This window comes from Asterias rubens, chromosome 4 (genome assembly GCF_902459465.1).
Source record: "Asterias rubens chromosome 4, eAstRub1.3, whole genome shotgun sequence".
Lineage (NCBI taxonomy): Eukaryota > Metazoa > Echinodermata > Asteroidea > Forcipulatida > Asteriidae > Asterias > Asterias rubens.
Window position 1 is genome coordinate 8,086,782 of NC_047065.1, and position 21,368 is coordinate 8,108,149.

At 37.6% G+C, this 21,368-nt stretch overlaps 1 protein-coding gene across 1 annotated transcript in view; it reads left to right on the forward strand.

Annotated features, from left to right (window-relative positions):
• The first annotated feature begins 5,406 nt into the window (after positions 1 to 5,406).
• LOC117289558 overlaps positions 5,407 to 21,368 on the forward strand; it is a 47,952-nt gene continuing 31,990 nt past the window's right edge. Inside the window, exon 1 of the mRNA XM_033770716.1 lies at positions 5,407 to 5,921. Within this exon, the coding sequence (XP_033626607.1) occupies positions 5,846 to 5,921 (76 nt within the window). The 5' untranslated portion in view covers positions 5,407 to 5,845. The remainder of the gene's footprint in view (positions 5,922 to 21,368) is intronic.

Sequence of the window (21,368 nt, forward strand, 5' to 3'; positions counted from 1 at the left end):
TCCAGCCTCTTTAACCCTCCCATGTACACAACGCAGCATTTTAAACGTAGAGCTTTCTAGCGGGGTTGCCGCGCGAAGCGCGGCATCCCGCTTGTATCAATTAATTCTCATGTTATTGTTATCATATCTGATGTGGAACCCTATACAAACTAAAATAATGGAAACGGTAATTTTATTAGTCTTTAATGACAACTCCTACATCCTCTCACTTAATTCCCTTCAGAAAACATTTGCCTTGTTATTTTGAGAGTTTGTACGTCCAGTTTGGTTAATTTTGTATGGAGAGATTCGTAAATATGTAGTACCCGATTCAACCGCGCATGAGGGCTCTTTCGTTAACAAAACCCGACGGCCGATTGCTTATATAAACACACAACGGATTTTGCAAAATGCACATCCTGAGTCCTGACAAAACTGCTCCCTAACAATTTTGTTGCTTCAAAAATTTTACCAATGGAATGTTCGTTTACAGCTTCAAAACAGCCGTTGATGTTTCACAAAGTTCGTAACTATGGTTTAACTGGCAAAACATATATATGAAAAGAATCAGTATAATGAATATGGTAGGTGGCCTTAGCTTTCGATCCAATCCGGACCTTCTTCAGAGGCATAAAAAAGTACAAACAAATACATATCCATTTATAGAAAAAGAGAGGGGAAAAGGATTAAGGAAAGGATCCATAAAGAAGCGGGAAAATAACAGCCAATCAAAGTTTCTATTTCAGAAACAATATTGGTGGCTATGAACCAAAAGGAGTGAAGTGGCGAGGACAAAGGATGTTTAGTATGAAAAGAATCAGTAATGTAATTCTTTTTCAAAAATGTTTCAACTTTTGCGTGTATACGTTCTGTGTGGGTACGTTCGTTTGAGGTGCATGCCGTTAGCACGAGAGGGCGGGTGTGATCGTTCGATTAGCTATTGTCAGCGGCTCACCCGAGTGAGCACCGCAGGGTCGACCCATTCCGTGGGTGCTTTTGAAGTTTTGTTTGATGTATTATTGGACATTAACGTGGGAATTGTTCGATCCCATTTAGAGGGCGGGGAGAGCTATGCTTAATGACCACCCGTTTTTAGTCAACTTTAAATGAAAACTGCATGCCCCTTTTAAAACCATATCTACCAACCCCGCCCGCGCCGCTTGGGTGCAACTTATTGTCGGACAATTATTATAAGCCACCTGAAAGGGCGCTATCACAATTTGATGAAAATGTTGTAGCGGGTAGTAGTTCAAGAGAGGGTCAAAGTAGCGGCACTTTTCCCAGCCTCGCTCGCCCTACTTTATAATGAATGTAGGCCTAACACTAACACTATGCTGACTGGGCTTCGGCTTGTATATAGACAACGTCACCGTGTTAAAAAAACGGCTGGTCATGTGCATTCCATGGGATTTCCTGGCAGGCAAGGTTGTTATCGGTTATGTAACGTTGGCTAGTTTCCATGTTTCTTGATATCAGTGTCCGCAAAAGGCCTACCACTTTTAAAACAACCACACTTCAAAATCGATCGACTAGTTGATGATTATCACCAAAACGTGTACAGCGCCCTCATCCGGCAAACATGGGCATACCCCGCTCAACCTCTCCAGTACAGTAGTCTCGTCCTTGGTCTATGCATAGAGGTAGAACTCCGATGTAGCTCTTAGCCTTGCTGTAGCCTACAGATCCTTAAAGACGAGCAAGAAAGGTACTCCCACATTAAAATCTCTATCGGACCTTGTTTATGTTGTTCAGCTATATCAATTCATTGTTGTGGTCATGTTTTTCTCCAAATAATTTTGCTGCAATCTGACCGAAAAAATTGTACCTCGATTCTTCGTTTTTGAAAATTTCCCGCCCTGTAATGGTTACCGGCAATTGAAACCGCCCTGTAATGGTTACCGGCAATTGAAACCAACAATGAAATCCACAATGTAGTATCAGCAGACTTGTGCACCAGCGAAACGTGGTCAGTTGATCAGTTTCCAGGGACGCCATATTGTTGCAAGACAGCGAACAAACCAAAATGCCATACACGGTATGATGCCTTTTTGTAGTCGACAAAGACGGCAAACACCTTTCCACCTTGCTTCTCCAATCGGTGTTGGATGAGAAGTCTTAGGGCACAAACTTGTTCTACTCTGCTGTGGCCAACCTTTTAAACTTTGTTTGTAAGTTATATCCAGAATGATATAATACAAATATTTAATGCCAAAGCTTAGGGAAAAACAATCTGAAACAGACTTCTGTAAAAAAAAAAAAATTAATCACGGTTTCAAGAAACCATTATTAGTCAATTCGATTATTTTGCGGACTTCGTGTTGTAATGACGGCCCAGTTGAGTTCATCGTTGATACGCGCACGAATAACAACAAAATTGGCTTTTAAAAACAAACTAATTGTTGTAGTTTGGTACGAAGCAGGCGTGGCGTTTCTGTGCCCGAACCAACTTTGCGTTAAAATCAAATGAAATAGCACCCTCTCTTGAATCATCTTCGGCGGCACACTCGGTGTGGGAGACACGCACACCAGGGTGACAAAATCCCCTATGGCACTGATTGATATTAATCTTTTGTGATGTGACCACTGAAGAAAATCCTGGGGATAAAGGGAAATAGGGTAGACGGCAATTTTCAAAATCACCCCATCGTCTAAAGCATGGATTTAAGCTAGTAGGTGTGACGTACATTGTGGCGTACATTGGTTTCCCGACTATGCATCTTTAACACAGTCGATGGTAACACTATACTCTAGCTCCCGACAAATACACGTTAAGCGGTTAGTTCCCTGTCTCTTTTTGAAGTGCATCATCAACACAACAACTTTGCATACAACTTTAAAGGGAGTGTACATTGTTAGATCACTATATTGAAACTCGGTCCCTGAACGCCTCTGAGTAAAACAGACACTTAAAGGAAACGGCAGTTACACCAATGTCTATCTTGTCCCTTTATATGACAGCTTGATTCTGATTTTATTTTTTTCAATTCTTATTGATTTCCCTGATATCATAAAAATAATAATTGCAAATGGTTTGGTTGGCAGGATTCAAACTCTTGTATTCCTGAGGGCTCGGCGCTGTCGATATTAAAGGCGCGAGAGGCAGGCTCCACCCCACTCACCGGGCACGTGCCAACATCCATTATTTGAACTGCGTGAACTGTGCTGTTTGCTTTCCATGTGAAACTATTATGTGACGAATCTCATTTATAATCACCATCGGGGTTGCATTCTTGTAATTTTGTTGAAAGGGGTTATAATCGGAGATTATGAAAGCAACGGCGAAGAAGTGCCACTAATAAGGGATTATAGACCTAATACAATTTTACGCAAAAGTACACAATAGCCTACGGCTGTTTCCGAGGTGACCTATTTAACATACAACTTTTACAATATTTTCTAAGTTTAAAGGAACACGTTGCCTTGGATCGGACGAGTTGGTCTGTAAAAAGCGTTTGTAACCGTTTTTTATAAAATGCATATGGTTTGAAAGATGTTTTAAAAGTAGAATACAATGATCCACACAAGTTTGCCTCGAAATTGCGTGGTTTTCCTTTTACTGTAAGAACTAACACGGTCGGCCATTTATGGGAGTCAAAAATTTGACTCCCATAAATGGCCGACCGTGTTAGTAAAAGGAAAACCGTGCAATTTTGAGGCATGTTTATGGGGATTATTGTATTCTACCTTTACAACATCTTTCTACCCATGCATTTGATAACAAACTGTTACAAACGATTTTTAAAGACCAACTCGACCGACCCAAGGCAACGTGTTCCTTTAACGAAAGAAAAATAGTGGAACTTTAGTGTCACTGTTACAGTTCCTCTCCATTAACTTTAGGATCTTACATCGAGTCCATTGTGGTGGGAGGCCTGATCCTCATTTGCGGCTGCGGCTGCGGCTACGGCTGTTGCTAATGGTGTTCCTACTGCCACCAATGCTTCATGGCATGTTGACGTGATGATTAAGCCGTAGCCATAGACGCTAATACGGACACGGCTTGACTAAACTGGAAGACCGTTCCTCATGATCGGATCTTACATAATGAATGTTGTCAGGCTTCAGGAATCATTGAAACTACACATCCCCGCATACTCATTCTCGTTCCCCGCATGTGCTCATTCTGCATGTCTCAGAACACATGCAATCAACTTTGATTAGTTTTGGAAAGCATTTTAAACTTAATTTAATAATTTGTTAAATTTTTTGCAAAATCTAAGCCTTTCCATAAAAATATTTCTGCCTGAAATAACAACTCACTATTTCCCGAAGACGTGTCCACCTGTCTGTGGCGTGTCGTGGCCGTTTAAGAGCACCGGTGTTTTCGATTTTCAGAGTGTGGGTTCGAGTCCAAGTCGTGGTTGTTTTGTCGTATTGGTATTACTCAAAATAGTTATTAGCAAAAAACCTTTCTTGATTACGAGTAATGGGGGAGGTTGCTAAGCATGAAATTTCTTCCTTGATAAAACCAAGTTTCCACGTGATTTTCAGGATAGGCAAGCAACAGCTGGATATACCACTAACAAGCAATATGCAACAAATAGAAATTTGGTTGGTTTTTGAACAAGAAATAAATTGCATGTTAAAGACACTGGACACTATTGGTAATATTGTCAAAACCAGTCTTCTCAGTTTGTGTATCTCAACATATGCATAAAATAGCAAACCTGTGAAAATTTGAGATCAACTGATGGTCGAAGTCGTGAGATAATAATGAAAGAAAAAACACCCTTGTCATACGAAGTTGTGTGCTTTTAGATGCTTGATTTCAAAATCTAATTCTGAGGTCTCGAAATCAAATTTGTGGAAAATTACTTCTTTCTCGAAAACTGCGTCACTGAAGAGACAGCAGTTTCTCACAATGTTTTAAAACATTGTGAGAAACTGCTCCCTCTTCAGTGACGCATATCAACCTCTCCCATTACTTGTGAGGTAAGGATTTATGCTAATAATTATTTGGAGTAATTACCAATAGTGTCACAACCACAACACAGACTTGTATTCACATTTTGTCGTCCGCCCCCCCCCCCCCCAAAAAAAAGAAGAAAGAAAGAAGAAGAAGAAGAAGAAGAAGTGCACAACAACTTGAAACGCGGGGATGCACATGACCACGTGATCGTCTGTGTATAACATGAGATTGTTAGTCAAGCTGTTGTATAAAACATACACCTTTAAAATGCAAATGGAGGAATAACGTCTGATAAATCACGATTCTACTCTCGGGGGGGGGGGCATGAATACCGTCCATCACCGTATCTTAAAGTCACACCAGATAATTTATATCCTGTATAAATACAAATGTGAATTAATATTTAACTTCTTAAAATTAATGGGCTAAGTTTCAGAATTTTCTTATTGAGTGATATAGGGTTTAAGAACTGCACATTTTGGCTGTGTTGAAAGACAGGAAAAGACGGAATTTTTGAATCGTGCAGTGCAATCTGAGTGTACACGTAAAGATTGCTCACTATACTTCAAATACAAGATGCCTATTGGAGTTTGAGCACTAATCAATGCATGTAGCATAGAGAGGGAGAGAGGGGATAGAAAGCTAGAGGCCGGCCGGCAGTGTGAACCAGGGTTACCTCAGTCGGCTTCATAACAACCCTCACCCATGATTGTGGAAAGCCAACGAGTCTGGCGTGGACACCTTCATTGTATGGGAGTGTGTGTAGAGGTACTTACATCCTAAGATTCGGTCGTGATCTTCCAGACATGAGAATGCATTATTCGTGGATTAAGGCGGCTGTGTTGGCAAGGCACTGAGATGGTGTGAGCTACATGCATCCAGTACACGCGGGAAGTCTGCTGGCGACAAGGCATGATGTAGCGTGCGACTCAATAACTCAGTCCACGGCGGGGAATTATGCGTCTTTCTCCACTGATGTTAATCACTTTCCTTGCCATATTTTGTTTGCCTGCTATTTCTACGTACCGCATCAGTAAGTTTCATTTTCGTGTTTTTGTTTTAACTTTTGTGGCCGTCTCAGTTGGGTAATTGCTTACGGGTGAAGAACTTCATTGTACCAAACGGTAATTAGAGCCCGCAGTGTTACATATATGCAGTGTTCATATTTAATGGGAACCCGTGTTGTGATCATGAAACTCAATTCCTGCTAATGTAATTCAACGAATTAAGGGATGTACATTGTAGTATAGTGTGGCAGGGTAAGAGATGACCTGTAGATGTTCTGGCTTAATGTGAGCTGCATGCCACAGGCTTCAAGTCAGAGCATAATATAGCCAATTTATATTTCTTCAGTCGTTCTTGGTTACACGCTCAGAAGAAAAAACATGCAATCGGCAAACAACATCAAAAGTGCCAGTTGCACAGGATTCAAAATGGCAAAAGTCTTATGCCACTATATTCTAATTCAACTAGTGATGAAAATAAAATCTCGTTTCACTTTAAATAAAGCCAGTTATCGAATTGACTTATAGCAAGCAAGCAGCAACCCACAAATGAACAAACACTACAGCTATATTAAATCGAACAATATACATTTGTTAAATATCTGTTCATTAATAGGCCTACAGTCATATTTTAACATTTCGACCATACTATCTTATCGTCGGTTTGGATTTTTTTAAAACTTACTTCTAACCAACTATTTCAAAATCCACTAGCTCACATAAAGGACCAACACTCATTTTACCCATTTTGTTGTTGATATAACTATATATATGATAATAAATTTCTCAGAGTCCAGCTTTCTCCAGAAGACGATCAGAGCATACTGATCGAAACGTCGAGTTGAAACCAACGGTTATTTTCAGAACCACCCCAAGTCATTAGAGATAGTCGTGACATGGTGTTACCGCAAACCTTTCTATATTATATAATACATTTCTCAGAAAGGTGTTTTAAAACTGCTCATATTAGAGTCGCCTGTATCATCCCGCACGAATTTATAACTTATGTCTTAATGAACATGCAATGTTTTATCCATGTAGTCCTAAATGTACGATAAGTTTCTTGAGATACTAAAGGATTGGAATGAATTTGACTCGCATAACGATCATGCACTTCCCCTTAAAGGGAAGGTACACGTTTGGTAATTACTCAAAACAAATATTACCTTAAAAACTGAGTTGGTAACGAGCATTGGAGAGCTGTTGATAGTATACAACATTGTGAGAAACGGCTCCCTCTGAAGTAGCATAGATTTTGAGAAAGAGGTAATTTCAAAGAGGTAAAACAAAACCAAAAAACTTCGAGCCAGAAGTATTTTATTCCCATCTCAAAGGACACAAATTCGTCATGGCTGTGTTTCTCTCATCAATCATTTTCTCGCAACTTCGATGACCAATTTAGCTAAAATTTTCACAGGCTTCTTATTTTATGCTTATGTTTGGATACACCAAGTGAGAAGACCGGTCTTTGACAATTACCAAACATGTACCTTCCCTTTAAAAGGCAAGAGTATACCTTTGTTTTTGGAACAGTTTCGATCTATACAATAAAACTAAACACGTGGAAATTTCATTTCAAAAGGTGGTCAAGTTTTGTAGATATCGCAGACAATCTGGAGCAGTGTCTTATTATGTCCAATCAGGAAGAATAATTCCTGACAGGGGGCCAATTTCATAGAGCTGCTTAAGCAAAAAATTTGCTTAAGCACGAAAATAGCTCGCTTATTTTACACAGGTTACTGGCAAAATTGTTACGCCATATACATTACTTGTGACTGGTATTTAGCTGTTGTTTGCTTAGCATAACAATTCAGTTGAGTCTTGGCCGGTAGTCTGATTTTACTAAGCAAGGAACTTTTAGCTTAAGCAAAATTTTGTGCTGAAACAGCTCTATGAAATTGGGCCAGGGATACACAATCTGAGAAATGTTCAAATCTTTTTCCATAACCGCAGTACTTCGAAGTCAAATGTCTCTTTAAAATGCACTATACTCTCGAGGTCTGCTGTACTTCCAACACACTTAACTTGTTATGCCATTAGTTTGCAGAGTCTTTATACCAAACTTAATTATTTTTTTTGCTTGAGAGCTTTTAATCGTTGAGTTAATGTCCACTTTAGCTGATTGCAGTCAGACTTCATCCAAAATAAAACAGCCAGATACACTGTTTTCCCAAGAATGTTGGCAAATATTGCGATACAATTCTTACATAATTTTGGTGTGTAGGTATTTGCCGATGTTGTTGTTACAGGGCCGGCTAGAGAAGGGATGTGTCGGGGATGGGGGTGTAGTGGTGATTGTGGGTGGGGGGGGGGGGGGGTATCGTTTTGTGTACAAACATACAAGACAGGTAATGTTCTCCTCACATTAAATAAACATTTTTGAGTTTTTTAACTCGATTATGTTTGAGTTCCACATTGTGGTTTTTCAGATCATGAAACCCGCGACAGATATTATTTAGGTTGTTAAAGTTGATTGTACGACAAGGTTTTTGAAATGTTTACGAAGAACAAAATGCTGTCTGCTTCTCCTATATAGGATTATTGTCGGTGTATAGATAGACATAAATCAGATTCTTTCCATGGCAACTGAAACTGTTTTCCGGTTTCCTCATCTCGTTTCAATTCGTTCTAAAATCAAAATGGATTCACTGGTAATCCATTTCTTATAGGCCCATGAAGTCGACGTTTCAGAATACGTAACAGAATACAACCCACCGGACGTTTGGTATCGTTGTTACAACAACTTCCTTTTGCAAGTTTTAGATTGCAATTCAAAACTAAAACAAAATGTGTGTGGATATATAGATATTAATATTCTTGTAAAACCAAATTTGTAAAGGGGAAGTTGGTATAGTGTTCAAACTTAGAGGGAACGTAGCCCATGCCTTTTTGCAACAGTTCGATTGTGGCGGGACAGACGTATCCCCATACTTTTGTTTGGGCACTGGCCTGGTGACCAGTCTTTTTTCTTTGTCTTTTTCTTCCACTCTGTGCTTTTCAACACGTGTTCTGCGCCTCTGATCATTTTGTATGTAAGGGGCGCAATATAAATTTTAAATATTATTATTATTATTATTATTATTATTATTATTATTATTATTATTAAGTTTCATTTCAAAAGGTAGTAGCGTTTTTTTGTATTTGTATTTGTATTTATCAATATAAACCACAAGGGAAACTGACTGGGTAAATTTGTAAATGATTTTTGGGATTGAACAAAGAATTGACTAGAGTGGGATTCGAACCAACGACCTCCGGATTAACGTGCCGGCTCTCTACCAACTGAGCTATCTAGCCCTATATTGGCGGTGTCCCTATTTTGTCAATATCTTTGTTCGGGGGTGCCAGTCAGAAGCCATTGTATTTGCACACATTTATTTCATTGCTGCCCTACATTAAAACTTACACATTTTACAAAGTTTTATAAATATATTCAAATTATGAGTAGTTTACAGTATTACTTAGTATCTTAGGATATGAAAATGATTGAGATAATTTTATATTAGGAAGCTTTTAAAGTATTTGGAAGCTTTTTGAGATATCATTGGAAACCCGGAGAGGTTAATTCTACGCTGGACGAATAATCCGTAATTGAAGTAGGCCTACACAATCTGAGAAACGTTTCTGACAGTAACGTTTCTCAGATTAAAAATTGTTGGGGATAAAAACTTGATATCTTGTTTCATAACCACATTACGTATGAGGTAATAGTTCTATAATATTGTTTTATATTTTCGAAAGCTGCTGTACCAAGTGAGTAAAGTTGCTCAGTTTTTTTTTTATTGTCGTACACATTCATAAGTCTTTATTAAATGCAGTGGACACTATTGGTAATTACTCAAAATAATCATGAGCATAAAACCTTTCTTGGTGACGAGTAATGGGGAGAGGTTGGCAGTATAAAACATTGTGACGAACGGTTCCCTCTAAAGTGACATAGTTTTTGAGAAAGAAGTAATTTTCCACGAATTTGATTTCGAGACCTCAGATAAAGAACTTGAGGTCTCGAAATCAACCGTCTAAACCCACACAACTTCGTGTGACAAGGGTGTTTTTCTTTCATTATTGTCTCGCAACTTCGACGACCAGTTGAGCTCAAATTTTCACATGTTAGTTAGTTTATGCATTTGAGATTCACTTAGTGAGAAGGCTGGTCTTTGACAATAATCAGTAGTGCCCAGTGCCTTTAAACTGCAAAGTACGTCATCGTTTCTGGAAGAGTAAACTAATGAGCGTAACTATGTAGGATGTCAATTAAAACACATTATGTAATTGTCAACATATACAACATATTAATACCTTATCGCAATCAACGCACTGAAAAAGTTATGATGTCAGACGTCTGTAAGACAAATAGGGTTTTGATTTGATTAACAGTGATATTAATCACATGCAACCTACGTTTAATTAACTCATTTTAGTTTAAAATCTATCGTCTCCTAACCTCGTCACGGCAGTTTAATCATTGCATTAATTGAGTAGAGACACATCCCCCATTAATATGAAACTATTTTTAAAGAAAATGTCCGATTAGATGTTTACGTTATTTCAAAACCAAGCGAAGTATGAAGGTTTTTCATGTTCGCCTTTATTCACGAAAATGTATTTCTGAATAAAATGATTTACACCAACATACCTCGGCGTTGCACGGTTTTCCTTTAACGTTGAAAAAAAAACACGGTCGCCCATAAAATGGTCGACCACGCATTTTGAGGTATATTTGTGTAGATCATTGTGTTCCACCTACACAACATCTTTCCTATATGCATTTTATAACAAACGGTTACAAACGCTTTTCGTAGACCAACTCGTCCGATCCGAGGCAACGTGTTCCTTTAAGCCTAATGAAACTCCAGAAGACGATCAGAACATACTGATCGAAACGTCGAGTTGAAACCAACGGTTCTTTTTAGAACCACCCCTTTGCATGGTGTTAACGCAAACCTTTTCATAACTTACTGAAACTATTCTTTTAAAAACATTGCAGTCGTTATGAACAAAATTAGTTTCATGTAGCCGAAAGCGCCATACGGTGTTATTGAATTAAAAGCGAATATTGCCACAATAGTAAAACCAAATTAGGGCATCTGAAGCTTTCAGTGTAACTTGCATTAACATTTTTCAAGGTACTGTATTGTGCTAAGAGCTTTATTAGCCGTACATCGCCTTGCCATATTGTTCACCATGCTGCTATGATATTACGCTGCTAACACAGCAACAACAACAAATGCAATCAATCTTATAAAGGGAAGGTACACATTTGGTAATTACTCAAAAAACAATTTTTACTTAAAAACTGACTTGGTAACGAGCATTGGAGAGATGTTGATAGTATAAAACATTGTGGGAAACGACTCCCTCGTTTAAACGTAGTTTTTGAGAAATAAGTAATTTCTCACTAAAATAATAAAAGACTTCTACCTAGAAGTCTTTTATTCCTATCTGTAAGCACACAAATTCATCCAACAATATTGTTTTCTCTTCATCATTTTCTCGCAACTTCGTTTAAACGTAGTTTTTGAGAAATAAGTAATTTCTCACTAAAATAATAAAAGACTTCTACCTAGAAGTCTTTTATTCCTATCTGTAAGCACACAAATTCATCCAACAATATTGTTTTCTCTTCATCATTTTCTCGCAACTTCGATGAACAATTTGAGCCCAAATTTTCACAGGCCTGTTGTTTTATGCTTATGATGGGATACACCAAGAAAAAACACTGGTCTTTGACAATTACCAAACAGTATCACCAACCAAAATCACGTTAAAATTTGGTTGGTAATCCTGTTTTTATCAAGGTAGAAATTTCATGCTCAGTAAATTTTTGTACTGAGCAGCTCTATGACATTGGGCCCAGGTTGCTGACTAATGATCACTGATTAGTGATGGTAGCAGATGATCAGGGCGATGGAGATGATTATGATGACGATGATCAGGATGATGATTGATGACAAGGAAGGGTTATGATGGTTGAAAAGGATGTCGACGATCAGGGAAACGAGATGATAGGGATGACCTGGGCCCAATTTCATAGAGCTGCTTACAGGGTGTATGTACTTTTTGTAGGACAAAAAACACAATGTCCACAGATTTACACTAAACTTACACAGTTTGAAGATAATGATAGTAGAAAGCTTCCCTGAAAATATTACGTGCTGAGGTGTTGTAGTTTTTGGTCAATGAGTAAAACAATGTCATGAAAATAACTTTCGTCTCATGAGACGAAAATTATTTTAAGCATTCACAAACGTATTTTCATGACGTTGTTTTACTCATTTCTCAAAAACTACAGCACCTCAGTAAGTAGTATTTGAAGAGAAGCTTTCCACTATCATTATCTTCCAACCCTGTAAGTGTAATGTAAATCTATGGAAATTTTGAAAACATACACAAATCCTTTAAGCAAAAAAAATTCCTTGCTTAGTAAAACCAGATTACAGGCCAAGACTCCACTCAATTGTTATGCTAAGTAAACAACAGCTAAATACCAGTCAAAAGCAATGTACATGTATATGGATGAAATTTCGGCCAGTAACTTGTGTTAAATAAGCAAGCTATTTTCGTGCTTAAGCAAATTTTTTGCTAAGCAGCTCTATGAAATTGACCCCAGGGTAAATATGGATGATAAAGGTGACGATAACCAGGGAGATGATGGGTTAGATTAGATTGAGGATATTATAGAGGATGGTTATGGGTATGAACAGGGTGATGAGGGTAACTTGTTTGGGTAATGATAATGATCAAGAGGATCATTGAGGATAATGATGGGGATGATAAGGTATATTTTGATTATGCAGGGACACATACTTATTAACATCGTGGTGTTATTGGAAACTCTTTGATTAAATATATCACCCACGGATTTCATGATTAAATTGACATTAAAATGCTAGTACAATATCTTAAGTCCTATAACATCGTATACAAGTTTAGCCAATGACTAATAAGGTAGGGTTTCAAGTTTCACCAACGAGCACCTCAGCAAACATGCCCTTTGCACCAAGACCAAGGTACATCAAAACCAGCGTGGTTGACTTCCCACCCTTGTTTCCGCACGTTTCGCCGTGTCATGACATGTGTTTAAAATAAATCCGTTATTCTCGATACCGAGAATTGATAAATTGTTTTAAAGTTTTCTCAAAAAGCAAAGCATTTCATGGAGGAATGAATTAGAAGCCATCATCACAGGCCACTATGTACCTTATCTTGATTCATGGAGGATGTATGAGAAGCCATAACCACAGGCCACGATGTACCTTATCTTGATTAATGGAGGATGTATTAGAAGCCATAACCACAGGCCACTATGTACCTTATCTTGATTAATGGAGGATGTATTAGAAGCCATAACCACAGGCCACTATGTACCTTATCTTGATTCATGGAGGATGTATTAGAAGCCATAACCACAGGCCACTATGTACCTTATCTTGATTAATGGAGTATGTATTAGAAGCCATAACCACAGGCCACTATGTACCTTATCTTGATTAATGGAGGATGTATTAGAAGCCATAACCACAGGCCACTATGTACCTTATCTTGATTCATGGAGGATGTATTAGAAGCCATCACCACAGGCCACAATGTACCTTATCTTGATTCATGTAGGATGAAGCCATCATCACAGCGATGTACCTTATCTTGATTCATGGGGGATGTTTTAGAAGCCATCATCACAGGCCACTATGTACCTTATCTTGATTAATGGAGGATGTATTAGAAGCCATAACCACAGGCCACGATGTACCTTATCTTGATTAATGGAGGATGTATTAGAAGCCATAACCACATGCCACGATGTACCTTATCTTGATTAATGGAGTATGTATTAGAAGCCATAACCACAGGCCACGATGTACCTTATCTTGATTCATGTAGGATGAAGCCATCATCACAGCGATGTACCTTATCTTGATTCATGGGGGATTTTTTTAGAAGCCATTATCACAGGCCACGATGTACCTTATCTTGATTAATGGAGGATGTATTAGAAGCCATAACCACAGGCCACGATGTACCTTATCTTGATTCATGTAGGATGAAGCCATCATCACAGCGATGTACCTTATCTTGATTCATGGGGGATGTTTTAGAAGCCATCATCACAGCCCACTATGTACCTTATCTTGATTAATGGAGGATGTATTAGAAGCCATAACCACAGGCCACGATGTACCTTATCTTGATTAATGGAGGATGTATTAGAAGCCATCATTACATGCCACTATGTACCTTATCTTGATTAATGGAGTATGTATTAGAAGCCATAACCACAGGCCACGATGTACCTTATCTTGATTAATGGAGGATGTATTAGAAGCCATCATAACAGGCCACTATGTACCTTATCTTGATTAATGGAGTATGTATTAGAAGCCATAACCACAGGCCACGATGTACCTTATCTTGATTCATGTAGGATGAAGCCATCATCACAGCGATGTACCTTATCTTGATTCATGGGGGATGTTTTAGAAGCCATCATCACAGGCCACCATGTACCTTATCTTGATTCATGGAGGATGTTTTATAAACCATCATCACAGGCCACCATTTACCTTATCTTGATTCATGGAATATGTATTAGAACCCATCATCGTATGCCACTATGTACCGTATCTTGATTCATGGGGGAATGAATTATAGAAGCCATCATCACAGGCCACCATGTACCTTGTCTTGATTCATGGAGGATGTATTAGAAGCCATCATCACAGGCCACGATGTAATGTATCTTGATTCATAGAGGATGTTTTAGAAGCCATCATCACAGGCCACTATGTACCGTATCTTGATTCATGGGGGAATGAATTATAGAAGCCATCATCACAGGCCACTATGTACCGTATCTTGATTCATGGAGGATGTACTAGAAGCCATCATCACATGCCACTATGTACCTTATCTTGATTCATGGAGAATGTACTAGAAGCCATCATCACAGGCCACGATGTACCTTATCTTGATTCAAGGAGGTTTTATTACAACCCATCATCACAGGCCACGATGTACCTTACCTTGATTCAATGAGGTTTTATAAGAACCATCAACGCATGCCACGATGTACCTTATCTTGATTCAAGGAGGTTGTATTACAACCATCATCGTATGCCACTATGTACCTTATCTTGATTCATGGAGGATGTATTAGAAGCCATCATCACAGGCCACGATGTACCTTATCTTGATTCAAGGAGGTTTTATTACAACCCATCATCACATGCCACGATGTACCTTCCTTGATTCAATGAGGTTTTATTAGAACCATCATCGCATGCCACGATGTACCTTATCTTGATTCAAGGAGGTTGTATTACAACCATCATCGTATGCCACTGTGTACCTTATCTTGATTCATGGAGGATGTATTAGAAGCCATCATCACACAGGCCACGATGTACCTTATCTTGATTCAAGGAAGTTTTTTAGAACCCATCATCGTATGCCACTGTGTACCTTATCTTGATTCAAGGAGGTTGTATTAGAAGCCATCATCGTATGCCACTGTGTACCTTGTCTTGATTCAATGAGGTTTTATTAGAACCCATCATCGTATGCCACTGTGTACCTTATCTTGATTCAATGAGGTTTTATTAGAACCCATCATCGTATGCCACTATGTACCTTATCTTGATTCAAGGAGGTTTTATTACAACTATCATCGTATGCCACTGTGTACCTTATCTTGATTCAAGGAGGTTTTGTTAGAACCCATCATCGTATGCCACTGTGTACCTTATCTTGATTCAATGAGGTTTTATTAGAACCATCATCGTATGCCACTATGTACCTTATCTTGATTCAAGGAGGTTTTATTACAACTATCATCGTATGCCACTGTGTACCTTATCTTGATTCAAGGAGGTTTTGTTAGAACCCATCATCGTATGCCACTATGTACCTTATCTTGATTCAAGGAGGTTTTATTACAACTATCATCGTATGCCACTGTGTACCTTATCTTGATTCATGGAGGATGTATTACAACTATCATCGTATGCCACTGTGTACCTTATCTTGATTCAAGGAGGTTTTGTTAGAACCCATCGTCGTATGCCACTATGTACCTTATCTTGATTCAAGGAGGTTTTATTACAACTATCATCGTATGCCACTATGTACCTTATCTTGATTCAAGGAGGTTTTATTACAACTATCATCGTATGCCACTGTGTGCCTTATCTTGATTCAATGAGGTTTTATTAGAACTATCATCGTATGCCACTGTGTACCTTATCTTGATTCAAGGAGGTTTTATTAGAACCCATTATCGTATGCCACTGTGTACCGTATCTTAATTCAAGGAGGTTTTATTACAACTATCATCGTATGCCACTGTGTGCCTTATCTTGATTCAATGAGGTTTTATTAGAACCATCATCGTATACCACTATGTACCTTATCTTGATTCAAGGAGGTTTTATTAGAACCCATCATCGTATGCCACTGTGTACCTTATCTTGATTCAATGAGGTTTTATTACAACCATCATCGTATGCCACTGTGTACCTTATATTGATTCAATGAGCTTTTATTACAACCATCATCGTATGCCACTGTGTACCTTATCTTGATTCAATGAGCTTTTATTACAACCATCATCGTATACCACTATGTACCTTATCTTGATTCAATCAGGTTTTGTTAGAACCCATCATCGTATGCCACTGTGTACCTTATCTTGATTCAATGAGGTTTTATTACAACCATCATCGTATGCCACTGTGTACCTTATCTTGATTCAATGAGGTTTTGTTAGAACCCATCATCGTATGCCACTGTGTACCTTATCTTGATTCAAGGAGGTTTTATTACAACCATCATCGTATGCCACGATGTACATTATCTTGATTCAAGGAGGTTTTGTTAGAACCCATCATCGTATGCCACTATGTACCTTATCTTGATTCAAGGAGGTTTTATTACAACCATCATCGTATGCCACTGTGTACCTTATCTTGATTCAATGAGCTTTTATTAGAACCCATCATCGTATGTCACTGTGTACCTTATATTGATTCAAGGAGGTTTTATTACAACCATCATCGTATGCCACTGTGTACCTTATCTTGATTCAAGGAGGTTTTATTAGAACCCATCCATCATCACAGGCACCTCGTACCTTGTCTTAATTCAAGCCACATAGTGTCTGAAAACTTTAACAAACTACGCACTTATTCCTACATGTAGGCATGATTATTGCATAAAAGAAGACCAAACATAATGCATATAATTATGTTAGGAAGAGCAACATTCGAAAATTGCCTTACTTTCATGTATAATTTTACGAGCAGCAGTTTGACATACTGCGCCATTTTTTGATCCAATAAGATGATGCATCACAACATGCCACGGTGTACCTTTATTTGATTCACGGAGGGTTCAAATTGAGGCACAATTCTGTCAACATTACCAATACCGTACATTATCTTGAACCAAAGAGATTTGTTAGAATTAATATCAACAATATTGTTTTTATACTGATTAAGTTGTTTGTCAACATAACAAATCGAAGATAGCAAGCTTGATAAAAAATAGTTTTGCAAAAGTTAGCAGTGTTATTATTAGACATGGGCTTGGAGCATTCTGCATGAAATCTGAAATGCATTATGCAAGGTTGTAGACCATGGACATTTTGAGCTAGTTTCCCATCTGCGGTTAACAAACAACATTCCTCCCACGCTTTCCGTGCTGAGGTTTCAACATGCCGAGTGTATACATGAAAGCTGTTTGGCATGGCATGCTGGTTTCTTCATTCTCTTTAAGTATTTAATTGTTTGACATTTCAGAAGTACATGAAGAGAATGCAGTCAGTTATTTCTGACATTATTTCTAGGTCTAAACTATGCTTTAATTTATTTTGTGATGAACTTAATGTTTTTCGTTACATTCGAGACGGCAATAATGCTTTCATAATGATGAGCATATTAGGAATAACATTATGAGTTGTTTTTAAAATAAGGGTTTATGTCGTAGGGAAATACTCAGCCATTGTATGTTTGACGTTATGATAACACGACGTGAAGTATCCATACAAAATGTAAAATTACTGAGAAATTCGGAATGGACACAAATTATTCTCAACCAAGGTTGAAAGAAAAGGGAAAAATAACACAATTTCAGCAGCATGCAGAACTGGTATTACTTTGTGTATCACATAATGATCGCTGAAATAGTGTGGAACAAATGAGTTAAAGACAGTGGACACTATTGGTTAAATTGTCGAAGACTAGTCTTCTCAGTTGGTGTACCTCAACATATACATAAAATAACAAACCTGTGAAAATTTGAGCTCAATCGGTCGTCGAAATTGCGAGATATTAATGAAAAAAAAATTCCAAACCTGAGGTCTCAAAATCAAATTCGTGAAAAATTACTTCTTTCTCGAAAACTACATTACTTCAGAGGGAGCTGTTTCTCACAATGTTTTACACTATCAACCGTTCCCCATTACCAAGAAAGGTTTTATGCTAATAAATATTTTGAGTAATTACCAATAGTGTCCACTGCCTTTAACCTGTAACAACAATACACTGTGAATGCTAAACTGTTATAATGAAGTCCCCTCGCACACCACAACACCGTTCCAAATACACAATGCATGGACTATTGCCTCTATTATAGAAAGTCATTGTTAAGCAAGTTGATCTTGTGAGTATTCAGCAAGTAATTGTGCCATGGCGACTTCATTCATGTAGCTGGAGCGACAATTCCCCCCAAAGCCATAGCAAAGAAATCGCAAATATTAAGTTCGATATTTCAGCCAACTCTCACATTACACTAAAGCTCATCAAATACAATTTACTATCGTTCTGCGTCAAATGAGTATGTCATTATTTTGGTTGGTGGAATAATTGTCCATGGAGGAAATCATCTGTGATTCATATGCATTAGGGAAAATAGCTAAACATTTTTCGAATTGCTTGGAACATTATCATTGGGTTAGTATTGCAGATGTTCTTGGCACGCAATGCTTCCAACGTATGGAAGGCAAAACTGGGCGCATGTGGTGAAAACATTTTCACTACAGACATTAAAGACGTTATGATCTTTCTACAAAAAAACAGACAAATGAATAAAAAGCTACACACTTACTAAAGTTAACAAACTAACTCAACCAACTAACTAACTACTAAACTAATTTAACTAACTAACTAACTTACTTACTTACTTACTTACTTACTTACTAACTGGCTAACTAACTATTTGCAAACAGCTAAACAGCCATCTGAGTAAATTAATAGGTAAATAACGCACAGCAACGGCTGTTATCTTCACTACAGACTGAAGACGTATGAACGTCCTACAACAATAAATAAATAAATATATACATACATATAACAACTAACTTACAAACTAATGAACTAACTAGCGTACTAACTACACAACTAAACAACTACTTGATTAAGTATAATAAAAAAAATGGACAGCAACGGTTGTCATGTTCTTTTTTCAAATTCGACCTGCAACCGTGCCCTTCAATTCAACTTTGTTTTATTACAGATTATTGAATTTGAAATGTCGACCTGGTCCAATTAAAGGAACACGTTTTTATTCCTTTTGTCTGTAATCTCTCAAACAAATGCAATCGTAATGTACGTTATTTGTTTTTATAACCTCAAGGTGCAGATGGATAAATGTTGAATCGGTCATCTCATAAGATGAAGCCACAAACTCCAAGTTACCAGAATTATGCTTGTGGTGTAGTTTTTGACAAGAGCGCACCCGAAGGTGTTACAGTGTTTTTCTTAGATATTCATCCTAAAGAGAAAATAGAAAGGAAACAAAACAAGGCATTTTTTGCATGAAAAATGAACGCACCATTTGTATACCATTTGTGAACCTTTTGTGAACCATTCTAATCCGGAAAAAAATGATATAAACTTGCTTTGAAAACGATTGTGTCTTTGAAAACGATTATTTACTCTGCTCTTTTAAGCCAATTCCTTTGGATTTGTTACGGAAAGAGTAAAGCGTCGTTTTTTACGATCATACGTTATTAGGCTACATACTAACTTCTGGCTAAAATGTAAAAAAAATTCTATGATACCGAAATGCCGTACAAAGCATTAAATCACTGGTTTTACACACAAAATGTGCATCTTTTTAATCGGATAGTGTAATAATTTTTTTTCAAAAAACACCCATGTGCCCAATACAAAACAAAACATTGATGTCACCCCATAACAATAATTATACTTGTACCTAAACAATTCTACCTGAAACCTGTTATAAAGTTTTTATTTATAGAATTAGAATTAGAATTATTTATTCAGCCAAAGTTTAAAACCTAAAACATCGGATATAGAAAAGAATTCAGCGTGAGGGATATTGTGTTTAAATGGTGTCCGTGTCGAAAACATGTGAAATTGAAATGTCAGTTTATAGTGGTAAATCCAACAGTAACATAAAAAGGGATCATATTTTAGAATTATTCTCTGTAGTGGTTTCATGATATTAGTAAACCGCAAAAAAAGATAGTCAAAAATGGTCGTCGAAGTTGTGGTAAAATAATGCTACAAAAATATATAAAAACTTGGTTGAACTATTTATTGTGTTTGAGATGCTATCCTTATCAGCTTTCCACTACAAATTATATTGATGATAAGGTAGTAACAAAAAAGGAACCACAATTCATACAGCATAAGCTTCGACCAACCTTAGTCAGCTTTCCACTGCAAATTATATTGATGATAAGGTAGTAACAAAAATGAAACCACAATTCATACAGCATAAGCTTCAACCAACCTTAGTCAAATGACAACTTACAAAGGCCTTGCATAATAATGACACCATTATAGACTGACATGAGTGATATATATGTCCCTGGTGATAACTAATTTACATCACATTGAGTGCACTAATAGAGGAACATCTACAGAGCAGCACATTAAACCTGCACTTGGATTATTACAAGTGTCTGAAGCTAACTAATCAAGACCATTCTCCGCACCTCAAAGGAAATTGTGGCCTAGATATTGTTGAGGTTTATCTCCCCTCAAAGCTAATTTACCTTGTAATGTTGAAGGTTACCGATAGTGATGAAGATGACATTGCCGGGGTAGACAGCTGCTTTTAGCAACAACTTGTTTTGACACATCTTTCTCAAATCCAACCCACCTAAATGTTTTTAAAGCTTTCTCCCGTAAATAACTGTATATGGAGAAATGAGGATCTCATTTTACTGGTCCTTGCTGCGTGAATGTTTATTATACTGATTATTACTCACAATTTATTACCAACTGTAAACGGCGTCTAAAAGATCCATTGACTAGTCACCCTATGGGCCCAAGTGCGGTACTTAAACATTGAGATTTAAACATGCTTATTTATGCGGCAAATCAATTGACAACCTTTTAGGAAAGATGTCGATAGGATATCCCTAACAATCTTGTAGTAGAAACAAGTTTTTTTGAAGGGGCAACTTCTTGCACTTTCAACCAAGTAGGCAAACGAAAATATGTTGTTGTTTC